This window comes from Hibiscus syriacus, unplaced genomic scaffold, assembly GCF_006381635.1.
Source record: "Hibiscus syriacus cultivar Baekdansim isolate YM2019G1 unplaced genomic scaffold, ASM638163v2 tig00002841_pilon, whole genome shotgun sequence".
NCBI lineage: Eukaryota > Viridiplantae > Streptophyta > Magnoliopsida > Malvales > Malvaceae > Hibiscus > Hibiscus syriacus.
This window is the reverse complement of record NW_024061948.1, coordinates 340,850-355,039: the sequence shown is the minus strand read 5'-3', so window position 1 is coordinate 355,039 and position 14,190 is coordinate 340,850. Positions and strand designations below refer to the sequence as shown.

The window sequence follows — 14,190 nt, the reverse complement described above, 5'->3', positions numbered from 1 at the left end:
TGTTATTTTTGTTCTTTGTTTCGTTTTCTTTATCTTTCAATTTTAATTCATTTTCATCACCTTTTCTAATATACGTTCGGCTCCTAAAAGGTTCACTTTCAAGTCAATCAATTGTAAGTAATCGGATCGATATTTTACCTTCCAATTTAAAATTACGATTTTCTTAATTAAAGACAACTGGAAATTACACAGTACCGAAAGGGCAGTTCAAGGGTGCTAACCCTTCCTTGACTGTAACCGACTCCCGAATCCGACACATCTTTGGTAAGACGCAGATTAGGTAAGAAATAAGGTACCCGGTCAACCCATTTATTTTTAAATAAATGATCGGTGGCGACTCCAATCCACTTTTTCCTAAGTCGAAGCCCAATTCCGGGGTCCAACCGAAAGACGGTTACGACAATATTGAACATAGCCAGAGGCCCAGAGGGATCTTTTACTTGCACGAAGAATGTCACGTCCAAGTCATCCACTGCGACGTCAAACCTCTCAACATACTAATGATTCATGATGCAAAATACATGCATATTGTTGGTAACCAAAGTTTAGATATAAATCTTCTATAGTTATTGCCAGCAACCGCCAGCAACCGCCAGCAACTGTCAGTAACCGTTACAGAAATCCAATGGCCTAGTTTAATCTTAACAACGCGTGTCAAACAAGTGATAAACAACCCTTTCAATAACTGTCATCATTTATATTCCTCAAGAAAAGAACCAATGGCAACAATCTTTTGAATTTCTTTAATCATGACGGCCAAATTTCACTTAATTTTAATTTCAACCCTCACATTATTCTCATCTTCTTCTGCATTAGTACCACAATTTGCATTCAGTTGGTTGGATGACAAGGATGTATTCAAAGCTGGTGAAACTGCAACTATCAAAATCAAAGTCCTGGGGAATTTCGATAGTAAAGCAAATGCTTCACTCAATAGAACTGCTTTCAATCCCTTTATTACAGTGAATGGGAAGACAGGGAACAGTTCTTACATATCTGGTGTTTTTCTTGACATCAATGGCGATCCTAGTACTTGGCAGATTGTCTTTGTCCCAATCCTTGCAGGTTTATTCAATGTCATCATCAATGATGACCCTTTCAAAGTTATGGATTCTTCTCTTCATTTCACTGTTGAACCAGGTCCTGTGTACCCTTCTGTCAGTGTTGCTTCCTGGTTAGCATTCTGGGATGAATTCGAAGCTGGTTCGACAGTTCCGATTTTGATTCTTCTGAAAGACGCATTCGGAAATAACATAACTTCGACGGACAAAGAACCGAGTTCTTATAACATCTCGGTGACTGCTCTCCATGAAAATGGCTCGGTTTCGAGTTTATTAAATATCACGTCCATGGCTTGGAATGAATTTGGTTATATCATAATGGAGTTCATGGTTGTTATAGCAGGAAACTTCCTGTTGAATATCCAAGGAGCAAACCAGACCTTGAATGGCTCTCCATTACCATTCAAGGTAAATCCAGGTGATTTGTTTTACTTTAATGTTACTCGGACTCGAGTGTAAGTGTTAGATACGAGTTTAACATGTATCCCTAAACTCGATCCGGCTTTTGCAGGACCTTTAGATGTCTCCAATTGTGCGGCCAAATGGAGATTTGAATTCAATGCATGGCAAATCTTTTCCAAGATGGAAATACTTGTATACCAGCAAGATCGATACCGGAACCTTGTTCCGGGATTGTATGAATTTGACGCAGATGTTATTGAGGAAGATACGAATTTGTCGATTCCTGTAACGGATTTGCAGTTCGAAGAAGTAGAACCCGGGGTTCAGCTGTTTTCTTTCAGCATGTCGAAAGCAGGGAACTTCTTGCTTACCATTTCTGATATGAAGCACAACAAAAGCATTTCCTATATGCCATTTGCTTATACTGTCTTTGTAGGTGCGTTACTTGAGGTTGTTCATTCTACTTCTATGTTACCCGGATTCATATTTTTCCTTGAGTATCAATGTCCGACACCTATTCGAATAGGTTATTGCGATGGAGTAGAGAGTATCGTCAATGGGACTGGTTTAAATACTTCTGTTTCTGGGGAAGTGGCACAGTTTTCGGTTTATCTCCGCGACGCCTTCCAGTATCCGTCCCCGGTGGAAGTAGAAAGACTTCAAGTAGAAATTGAAAGGAAAATCGATTCCACATCCGTCTTGCCTACTATATATCCTACACAGATCAGTAATGGTATGTATGTTCAAGCAATTTACCCACGTTTCGGTTTCATTTAATTTAATAAACAGACTTATCTTAGCAGGAGAATTGCCCGACATTGCTACAAGTGAAACCAAACTTGCTCCTGTTCCATCCACGGGCCTAAACAACACTGTAAGAACTGCGTTTTTTTCTGTAACTCTGTATGTATGTATGCATGTATGCACGTATCATGTATGCATGCATGTATTTATGTATGTTTGAGATTTTAATGACAGTTTGATTCTAAACTCAGTCTCCTAGAAGCTTGACAGTTTGGGCTACTGCATTCAATGTCATGTATACTCCTCAGAAGAGTGGGATCTATAGAATTTATGTGTTTTGTGGAAATATTATCCTAAATGATGGTAGTCCATTCACAAAGGAAGTAAAACCAGGTACAATTGTTCGAGTTTATGTTACGGATTCAAACCTCAAAAACTCGAACCCTCCCGAGCCTCATCTAGTTTGATATGGTTCACATGATTGTACTTGGAAACTGAATGATTTTATACTTTTTTACTGACAGGTCAAGTTAATATCAGTCTCAGGAGTGGTGAAATTTGCTCCCAAGGCACCCAAGCTGGTTCGAAATGAAATAGTAGTACAGTTGATGGATTTGTTTTCAAATCCCGTTGTTTCTGAAACTTCGAAGCTAAGAATAGTGCTTACTTCAGTTGAGAAGCCAGGTTTCTCGACCTGGATGTTTGTGGATAACAATGATGGTTCATACATAGGTCACTATCTTGCCATGGAAGTCGGCACTTACGAGATGTGTGTATTGTTCGAAGGAAACCATTTCTCGCCCTGCCCTTTCGCGATTAACGTGTACGGAAGTAAGTTAGCATTGCCGTGTTATTCAAGTAACACAAGACTATGATACACAAGACTATGATGATACAAATCTTTGCTTCTAATGCCTGACAGGTGAATATTTTCCTAAAGCATATGATGATATAATCTCCCTTTGGGAGGACGAGTCAATCGCGTTCGATGTGTTGGAAAATGACTACTTTGCTGGTGCCAATGCAAGCGTTGTCGAATTCTCAAAAGTAAGGTTGAAATTCAATCGATGTCAAATTCCGAGAATCTTTTCCGCTCTTACTCCCTGTTAACATGCAATATTATGTTTTTTGCAGCCAATTCACGGTTCACTTCTGCAATATGGAATGCTCTTTAGATATACACCTTATAAAGACTATTTTGGGAATGATTCTTTCCTATATACAATATCAAACATCAATGGTGACCTTGCTACTGCTACTGTCAAAATATCTGTACTCACCATTCCACCTCAGTTTGTTTCTTTTCCAAGCCAATTGCAGGCAACTGAAGATCTCATAAGTCCGAGATTCGGGTATAGTTCATGCTTTGTCTCGAATTCATGGCTCGTATCAGTCATTGTTTTTCACAAGAACTGAACTCTTAGCTCACTGTTTGCAGTGGTTACAATGGCTTCGAATTGAAATATTCAGATCCGACAGAGAATATCTCGGTCATTCTCAGTGCCATGTATGGAACAATATTTCTATCAACTATGTCAATGCAGTTTTGGCAGCCGATTTGGAGTGAATTTTCTGTGAATAAAGGAGACGAGAAAGGAACCAATCTGACCATTGAAGGACGTTTAGAAGTGATCAATTTTTCCCTTCAGTCAATTCAGTATCTTGGGTACTAATCATCGAATTCGATTGCATGTTTTCTGTTTTACCTGTACTTTTTTTCCAATTTTCGGACATGAATACAAGGATATAACTTTCCAATGACTTTCATCATACAAGGAATGGGAATTTTTCGGGGAACGACACCCTTCGAGTATCGGCCAGGAACCGAAATGGAGTTAATGACTTGGATGTTCAAGTAGTAGTGGATCCCATTAATGATCCTCCATATGTTAACGTTCCTGAATTCATTGTGTTGAAGAACACTAGGGATGAATCTTTGTTGTTCAACAAAGAAACAGATCGGTTTCCGTTCTCCATCGGTGATCCGGATGTTCTTAATGTCACTGGTAAGTCTTTGAAATGCTTAAACTACGATTAGGACACAATACTCGAGTCCGAGTAACACCGTGCTGATTCAAAATTTTAGGGGGTGAGTCAGGCTTTGAACTGGCGTTTTCGATGGAAGTTAGTGATGGATATTTGCTAGCAACACTACCGGCTGCTCTTGTAGATTCGACTGAACTGAAGTCGAAGAACAGTTATCAATGGCAACCTCTTCAAACATATGTTACCATCTCGAAACAGTTCGTAGTCAGAGCTATCGGAATAAGATTCCGAGCATCGATCATCGATTGCAACACAGTCATGCAACACTTATCCTACTACGTAAAACTTATCATATTCTGCAGCTACTATATGTACATAGGGAAGGATTGGATTAATCATCTGGTCTTTCTTTCAGGGAGGAGGACATGACGCTGCGGTTTTAACAGTGAAAGTAAACGATTTAGGACGTTATGGATGTCACTCCGATTGTATCGATAGGATAACGAAGCCTTTGGTCGTGGAGGCTACCGTAAATCTGATCAAAGGGAAACCGATGAGCTCATCGACAATTCGTAGTAAGTTGTTCTTCCCCATATCCTTATAGTTATGTCCGGATATGTGCCGAATACAGATTCGAAGTGATAAACTGATTATCAAACTGTTGGGGTTTTGGTGGCGACAGCTCTGGAATCGGTTATAGTGATTGAATTCATTTTGGTGTTTTCACTTGGATTGATGATGGTGTTCTTCACTTGCAAATGTGTAATTCTTCTTGTGAACGAGATAAGAAGACAAAGCCCCAGAAATTCTGAGCCTATCGAAGAAGCAGAACTTGCAGACAAAAACTGTAAGCAAGCAAGCATGCCTTAAAACAGTCTTTAGTTCCATGTTCCATTACATTTTAATGATGTTCCCTTGTAATAACTCAAAAGATTTGATCAGACATTCAATTTAAGACATGGAATGATGATCCACATGCAACTTGCCCTGGTCGTCGGGCATCATCTTTTGACAATAATCCCACATTCACCGGTCCAATCGATTCTCAAAATAGGTCCACGTAGGGATGGACCGAGAAATGCAAACGAGAAGGTGGAAAAATTCAAATTCTCACTTAAATTTTATTTGTATTTTTTATTGTTAATTTATTTACGTCTTTTGAATTGTTCAAGTTAATCCTCTAAGATAAGATAAAATACTGTGTGTGTTTTGAACTGTATAAGTTAATCCTCTAAGATAAGATAAAATAACGTGTTCATCCCTAGATCAGGACAGATAAATGGTTGCACTTAAAATGATTTCAGAAGTGGAAGGAGGAAAGATACCAGCAATAAATCTTAATTCAAAACAGGAGTTCATTAGTTTTGCATAAATCAAACCAAAAATGGAGGACCAAATCATCTCATCCATTAAAAGGAACTTATGAAACACTTCACTTCGCAATTTTCCGGTTTCCACAACCCAAAATGAATGATGAACTAAGCTTTAAAAAATGGGTTTTAAGTGACTACATATATAGGCAAGGAAGATGTAGAAACTCTGTATTGTTGTTGTTCCATGTTAACTTCCTTGAGACTAATATAAGGGGTTGAGATTCCTGCCAAAGGGCTGGAATGCGACTGCCTAATGGTTCGACCAGGAGAGGTCCAATCACTTCCGCCGGCGTCGGTCATGTAAAGGGGTCCCAAAACCAAACCCCTTGAAGCTTTAACACTCCCTGGATCATCGTCATTAGAAGCCCATTTCTTCCTACTGAAGAACAAGAGGGCGTTTCTCCACCAATATCCCTTCGTTTTAGCCTTTTGTGGATTGCTTTGGTCGTCTTCTGAAAAGGGTTTTTGAAGCTTGAACTGTACAACACCAACTGTTCTTGTCGTATCTTTCTTGTGGTTCCTTGATTGTTCCAAAACCTGGCTTTTTCTTGTTTTTGAGCGAAAACAAGAAAAGGGTTAGTAAAGAAAGAAGCAATGAGAGGAAAGAGAGAAGCTTTGGGAGGAATTTGAGAACCTGGAAATGGTGGCTTTGGGGATGAAAACCATAGTCATTGAAGTGGTGATGTTGTGGCATTGGGAAGATTGGTGACTTGTTTGACATTGTTTACTGAACAGTTTCAATCTTTTTTCAAACTCTGTTGGAGAAGATAAAGAAATGGGGAAGTTTATAAAGAAGGGGGATGAGATTTGATCTTTTGGGGCTCAAGGTGGGAATGCCCGTAGGGAACTGAATACCACTTTCCCAAAACCAATAAAACGCTAATAAAATCGTTAAAAATAATATTAATTTTAGTAATTTTTTTATCAATTTTATTATTTAAATAATAATAAAATTGATAGAACATTATTAGTCCTATATTAAAACTGCCACACGTCATAATTCACCAAAACTAGAGTAAATGCCAACAACTACTAATATTTTAGTTTTCTTTTTGGATTTCCAATGTTGTTTACCAATAATTTATTGGGTAAATTCCCTATTTAACCACACATTTATTACTTAATTTTTTTTGGTCATCCAATTATTTTTTTAAATCAACATTTTGTTTTATTTATGTTTTAATAATACATAGTTAAAAAATTAATAATAATATTGATGTGATTTTTTATTATTTTTAACGGTAATTGTGAAATTTTTAAATTATTACTCTTTTAATTTCCACATCAACAACCCAATGATTCTTTAAATATCATTAAATTGTTGATTTGTTAGAAAACAAACTCAATAACAATATGGGGATCATATGTGCATGTCGACAAGAAGAATTACAAAACAACAAAAGAGTTTGAAAAGTCAAATAAAAAAATGAAGCTTCTTGAATTATTTAGAAATTATAATATGAGTAGATAACAACAAAACATAAGGCGGTAAGAATATTGTAGAAACATATAACTCGATTTACTAGTATATATATATATATGAGTGAGTAGTGCGTGTAATATACAAGAGTGAGTGAAAGCAAAGTAACGAGTGAGAGAAAGAAAAATAGAGAGAATTGAGAGAGCTTAGCAAAGCTTAAAATAGTGAGGTTGTGTTTGTAAACTAGTTGCAGCTAGTATTGCAGTATTGTAATATTAAGGTAGTGTCATTGTAAAATATTTTGTTTCGTATCAATAAAAATTTCTGAGTGTTATAAATTTTCGTGAGCCCATCTACGTTTTCAACAAGTGGCCTCGGAGCTTGGTTCGAGTTCAACGTGGTGGAGAAGATGGCCAACATGATTCAACCTCAAATCCCGAGATTGACAAAGACGAATTACGGCAATTGGAGCATTCAAATGAAGGTGTTACTAGGCTCCCAAGATTGTTGGGATATCATCGAGGATGGTTACACCGAGCCTGAAAATGCAGCAACAAAAGCAGCCCTGGCCAATGAAGAAAAGAAAGTATTGAAGGAATCCCGGAGAAAAGATAAAAGAGCATTGTTCTTTATTTTTCAAGGAGTTGACGAATCTACCTTTGAAAAAATTTCTGATGCGAAGACCGCAAAACAAGCGTGGGAGATTTTGCAAAAATCTCTATAAGGTGCCGAAAAAGCAAAAAAATGTACGCTTACAAACTCTCCGAGCTGAGTTTGAGATGTTAAAAATGAAAAATACAGAAAACATTGATGATTATATTAGCCGTGTGAAAGCGGTCTTAAATGAAATGAAAAGAAATGGTGAATCACTCGATGATGTTAGAGTGATGGAAAAAAATTTGCGGTCATTGACAAGAAAATTCGATTACGTGGTGGTGGAAATCGAAGAATCGAAAGATTTATCCCAAATATCGATTGATGAGCTTGTGGGTTCACTTCAAGCCCATGAGCAGAAAATAAAACAAAATGAATATTCAGAAAATTTAGAGCAAGCTCTACAAAGAAAGATGAATGTCAACGAAGGAGAAGCTAGCAGCAGCTACACACGAGGTCGAGGAAATCATGGCGGTTATCGTGGAAGATACAGAGAAGGACGAGCAACTCGTGGACGTGGTGGCCGATCATATAGCACCGTTCAAATAAGTGAAAGCAATCCAATATCAGGCCGTGGACGAGGATTCAGAGGCCGAGATATGGGCAGATATCAACAAGGAAGTAAATTCCAGGTACAATGTTATAATTGCAATAAGTATGGTCATTATAGTTATGAGTGTAGATCTGCTCCTAAACAAAAAGAAAGAAATAACGTAGCAGCAGCTCAAGAAGAAAAAATTGAAAAATCTCATGTATTCCTCACTTATAAAGGAAATGAGGAATTCAAGAAAAATATTTGATATCTTGATAATTGTGCCAGCAACCATATATGTGGTCAAATGGAACTGTTTGTGAAATTAGATGAAACAGTTCATGGGCGAGTAACGTTCGGAAATGACTCGCATGCAGAAATAAAAGGAAAATGCGAAGTCATGATTACTCAGTGAAATGGAGAAAAGAAATATATTTCAGATGTTTATTATGTACCTGCTTTGAAAAGCAATATCATCAATCTTGGTCAACTCCTGTAAAAAGGATATGAAGTGTAGATGAAGAACCGCTCGCTTGCCATCAAAAATAAAGAAGGAGAATTGATAGCCCAAGCTGATATGACTCGAAATCGTCTCTTTACAATTGATATCAAGTTGGGAGAAGTCAAGTGCATAAAGACCGCAATCAAAGATGATTCATGACTGTGGCATCTAAGATATGGACATCTTGGATTTTCTGGTTTGAAGCTGTCATAAAAAACAAGCATGGTGAAAGGTCTACCAGAGATCAACCCTCTAAATCAATTATGTGAGGCTTGCATCAAAGGAAAGCAACATAAACAAAGCTTTGAAGTTGGTAGATCCTGGCGTGCCCGAAGACCGCTGGAGATAGTACACACAGATATAGCCGGTCCTTTTAACATATCATCGCTTGGAGGTAACAGGTACTACCTAACTTTTATTGATGATTTTAGTAGGAAATGTTGGATTTACATATTGAAAGAAAAGTCAGAAGCGCTGGAAAAATTGAAAGAATTCAAAGCAATGGTGGAAAAACAAAGCGGTCAATATTTGAAGATACTCAGATCAGATAGAGGAGTCGAATATACATCAAAGTTATTTGAAGAATTCTGCAAAGAACATGGCATCATCCATCAGCTGACAGCCAGATACACGCCACAACAAAATGGAGTTGCAGAAAGAAAGAACCGCACAATCCTGGACATGGCAAGAAGCATGATAAAAGGCAAGCAACTACCGAGAAATTTCTAGGCTGAAGTAGTTTGATGTGCAGTTTACCTATTGAACAAATGTCCAATAAAAAGCGTGAAGTATATGACACCAAACGAAACATGGAATGGACAGAAACCAGGAGTTGGACACCTCAATATTTTTGGATGCATCACATATGCCCACGTTCCTGAACAGACCAGAAAGAAGCTTGATGACATAGAAGAAAAATGTATTTTCATTGGCTATGATGAAAGGAGCAAAGCTTACAGATTATATAATCCTCTTACAAAGAAGATAATAATTTCAAGAGATGTTGAGTTCGATGAAGCAGATTATTGGAGATGGAGCAAAGAGGAAAAGAAAGTTGAAGGACTGCTTTTTAAAGATGATGATCTTATCAATCAAGATGAACAAGCTGATGATCAAGGTCCTCAACAAAATGTACCATCGTCGTCAAACAGCAGCAGCGATGCCAGCAACATAATAGAAGATCCTGAAGTACCTCCCACAGAAGTTCGAAGATCCACAAGAGAGAGAAGAATGCCAGAAAGGTACAACGATTATGAACTAAATAATGTTTCACTTTTCTGCTTACTTGTGAACAGTGATCCAATAACATACGAAGAAGCGGTTGAAGATGACAAATGGAGGAATGCAATGGATGAAGAAGTTACATCAATAGAAAGAAATAATACATGAGAGCTAACAAGATAACCAGAAGGTCATAACCCAATTGGAGTAAAATGAGTTTACAAGAAAAAGACCAATAAAGAAGGAAAGGTCGAGAAGCACAAAGTGAGGCTAGTTGTCAAAGGCTATAAGCAAAGACAAGGAATAGACTATGATGAAGTATTTTCTCCAGTAGCAAGGATCGAGACCATTAAACTTCTCACAACAGTTGCAGCACAAAAAGGATGGAAAATTTACCAGATGGATGTGAAGTTAGCATTTCTAAATGGCTACCTAGAAGAATAAGTTTATATTGAGCAACCACCTGGATACATTAAAAAGGGACATGAAGACAGTTTACAGATTGAAGAAAGCTCTATATGGTCTGAAGCAAGCCCCGAGAGCATGGAACACGAGAATTGATGAATATTTCCAGAGAAATGGGGTCATGAAGAGTCTATATGAGCATGCTTTATACACAAAGAAAAATGAAGACGGTGATATCATGATCGTGTGCTTATATGTGGACGACATGATTTTCACAGGAAATAATCCAGGTATGTTCAATGATTTTAAGAAAGTTATGACTAAAGAATTTGAAATGACAGATATTGGAGAAATGTCATACTTTCTTGGAGTTGAAGTGAAGCAAATGCAAGAAGGAATATTTATATCACAAAAGAAGTATGCAGAAGAAATTTTAAGAAAATTCAGAATGGAAGATTGCAAGCCGGTAGCCACTCCAGCAGAACCAGGAGTCAAATTAAGTGTGAATTCAACAAGAGAGCAAATGAATCTGACGTTGTTTAAAAGCATCGTTGGAAGTCTAAGGTATCTGACTATCACATGACCAGACATAATATACGCTGTGGGATTGGTAAGCAGATTCATGGAGAATCCGAAACAAGATCATTGGATTGCAGCAAAAAGAATCCTCAGATATGTCAAAGTATTTTCATGGTCATCAAAGAAACAACAAACGGTAGCTCTTTCAACATGTGAAGCAGAATACATAGCCGCAGCAGCGTGCACTTGCCAAGCAATGTGGTTAAAGAATATTTTGAACGAGCTAAATTTGGCACAAGAAGAACCAATTACAATCTATGTCGACAACAAGTCTACAATTTCCCTTGCTAAGAATCCAGTCTCCCATAGCCGAAGCAAGTATATTGATACAAAGTATCATTTTATACGAGAGCAGGTGAAGAACAAAAATGTGGAGCTAATTTACTGCAGAACTGAAGATCAAATAGCAGACATTTTCACAAAACCATTGAGAGCAGATATATTCAACCGACTAAAAGAAAAGCTTGGAATGGAAAATCGAGTTTGAGGGGGAGTGTTAGAAGACAAACTCAATAAAGAAGACAAACATGGCAATACGGGGATCATATGTGCATGTCGGCAAGAAGAATTACAAAACAACAAAAGAGTTTGAAAAGTCAAATAAAAAAATGAAGCTTCTTGAATTATTTAGAAATTATAATATGAGTAGATAACAACAAAACATAAGGCGGCAAGAATATTGTAGAAACATATAAGTCGGTTTACTAGTATATATATATAAGTGAGTAGTGTGTGTAATATACAAGAGTGAGTGAAAGCAAAGTAACGAGTGAGAGAAAGAAAAATAGAGAGAATTGAGAGAGTTTAGTAAAGCTTAAAATAATGAGGTTGTGTTTTTAAACTAGCTGCAGCTATTATTGCAGTATTGTAATATTGAGATAGTATCATTGTAAAATATTTTATTTCGTATCAATAAAAATTTCTGAGTGTTATAAATTATCAACATGATTTACGGCTAATTTTATTCCTTTTAAGCTTGAAGTTGCTGAACGTAAAGGAATGGGCAAAGATAGTAGTACATTTTTAAGATCATTTCAAGCCCTCACCTTTTTATCACGTACTCAGGAGACTCGGCAAACTCAGGGCAACTCGTGGAGGTTGTATGACTCAGTAGACAAAAGTATTAGCCACGTGGCTAATGAAGTAAAATGGTTTATATTATTACATAACACGAGTGCAAAATCTACAAGGAAAACAGGTCGTAGTACTGTGTTAATACAAGCCATTTGGAACAAAAAACATCCTACGACTGAGTTACACCAATAATACAAATTCATAGCTAACATTGTCAAATAATCTAAACCAATTCACAGCTCTTCAGCGGAAGTGTTGAATTGCTGCAACAATAGAAGACTGCCCTAAATTCTATACTATGTTTTGTGTCACAGTGCCTACTGCACGTCCACGGTTTCGACCAATCGAGACTTTCGTCTCCTCTTGCTCCCTGGACTGCTCCTTACACCACCCAACTTTCCAAGCTTAACAGAATCTTTACAATTCTATTGCGATGACAACTTTGCCGATACATTATCTGAATCCGAATCGACCGATAGACATTTCTCGGGTGAAGATATATATATGTCACCTTTTGTACGTTTTTCCACTCGAGGGCGATTTAACTCTCTTTTTGGGCATTCGAAGTTGAGTTTCCACCCTTCTCTTATCATGCTTCGGGAGTCGGACGTGGAAAGGGTTTGCATCCGTATAACAAACGGACTCACCGGGAAGTCTGCGTCGATCTAAATCAACATCTTCGTTGTTCACCTGTACGGCACGACCTCTTTGTTCGGGTTCGAGTGAGAGTTTGTCAAGAATCCTTTTACAATACTCGTGAATCATGGAGGACGTGAACCTATTTAAAACAAAAGGTATCCTCAGCTTAGATCCCGCCAGGATAAAAGAACAAAACTTAAAAAGAGCATGACAGAAAAGATTAACAGTTAAAAACTTTATATTTCTTAATAAAATATTCCATATATAAAAAATTATTAATGAATTATCTTAAAATATTTTTATATTTTATATATCATGGTACTAATAAGTATAAATCGAATTTAAATGTTATATTTTAATTTACAATATAATGTGTAAAATTGATATTTTATATTTTCAAAATCAATTTTTAATAATAATTTTAATCAATTAAATTTTAAACTGCATTTTTATAAAATTCTTTTATACTACACTTTTAAAAAGTAGGTTCTCAAAACCAATACCAAACTAATTCTTAGAATCAAACGTTTGATGAACACATATTTCATATATGTTTATTTATATGAATAATACTTTTAGTATTATATATATATTGTAATTTTTTTTAAGTTTTGGTATTTTATTTATTTTTAAATATATTTATATTTAAAATTTAAAATATTTCTTCTTAAAAGATTAAATAAATCATTGAAGTTAAAAAAATCAATTTAATCCTTGAACTTGATAAAAAAAAACTAATTTAACACATGTCACATTGTCAACCATCATGGACTGCTATATTAATAGTGTGAACTGTCATGTTAGCATTGTAACAGTCACCGATAAAAATCGTTGGTCAAAAAATCACATTAACTTTTTTTTTAGTTTGAATGCCACATTAAGTAAAAAATAATTCGAAAAGCACACGATATTTTTAAAAAAAGTTTAAAAGCCTTATAACTATAATCATATCAATTACTACTTATAATCATAATTGTTATTTAAAGAAGTATCAGATTAATAAATTCAAATGTCAAATATTGTAAACGTTTTATATATAATATTAAATAGGATAATGAATGTCATGCATTATCATTTACCGTTAATATCATAAGATAAAATTCATAAATAATCTTTAAACAATATTAAAATTATCTTTTTAAATATTAAACTTTCAAGACTTCTGTAAACTTTAAATTTTGTTACAAAATGAGCACAATACAACTAATTATCATTAAATAAGTGATGTGATATGCTAAATTAATAATAAAAAAATTTATCTCATTTGAATCTTCAACCGTAACTAAAATTTCATTTTACTATTAATTTTAACTAAAATAATTGTATATAAGTTTGTTGAATTAAAAACAAAATAGATGTAAATAAAATAAATATTATTTTTATTCATATTATAGATATTGAGTTTGTACCATATATATTATTTGATATGTTATTAAAAGTTAAATATTGATTATTTAGTTAAGTTTGATGTATTTGATGAACTAATTTTTTCAAATTATATATATTTTTAAAAAAATTGATTTTTAAAAAATAATTTGTTTTTGTTTATTTTTAAAAATCCAAATTTTCTTTATTTTTTGAACTTGTTACTTAAAAAT

The 14,190-nt window shown here is 35.5% G+C and overlaps 2 protein-coding genes across 2 annotated transcripts; one reads left to right on the top strand and one right to left on the bottom strand.

The window, feature by feature from the left end:
• Window positions 1–749: 749 nt before the first annotated feature.
• Window positions 750–5,403, top strand: LOC120158053 (protein GAMETE EXPRESSED 2-like). The gene is made up of 14 exons (XM_039168994.1): window positions 750–1,479; window positions 1,573–1,899; window positions 1,990–2,196; window positions 2,267–2,337; window positions 2,459–2,608; window positions 2,738–3,038; window positions 3,130–3,254; window positions 3,342–3,559; window positions 3,646–3,873; window positions 3,984–4,213; window positions 4,294–4,532; window positions 4,609–4,768; window positions 4,876–5,040; window positions 5,136–5,403. Exons 1-14 carry the CDS (start codon window positions 750–752, stop codon window positions 5,255–5,257), a joined length of 3,273 nt encoding a protein of 1,090 aa, XP_039024925.1. The 3' UTR covers window positions 5,258–5,403.
• A 289-nt stretch (window positions 5,404–5,692) lies between these two features.
• LOC120158043 lies at window positions 5,693–6,407 on the bottom strand. Its single transcript, XM_039168987.1, has 2 exons — window positions 6,201–6,407; window positions 5,693–6,103 (listed from the first exon to the last, which is right to left on the bottom strand). The coding sequence occupies exons 1-2, from the start codon at window positions 6,285–6,287 to the stop codon at window positions 5,693–5,695; spliced, it is 498 nt and encodes a 165-aa protein (XP_039024918.1). The 5' UTR covers window positions 6,288–6,407.
• Window positions 6,408–14,190: the final 7,783 nt, after the last annotated feature.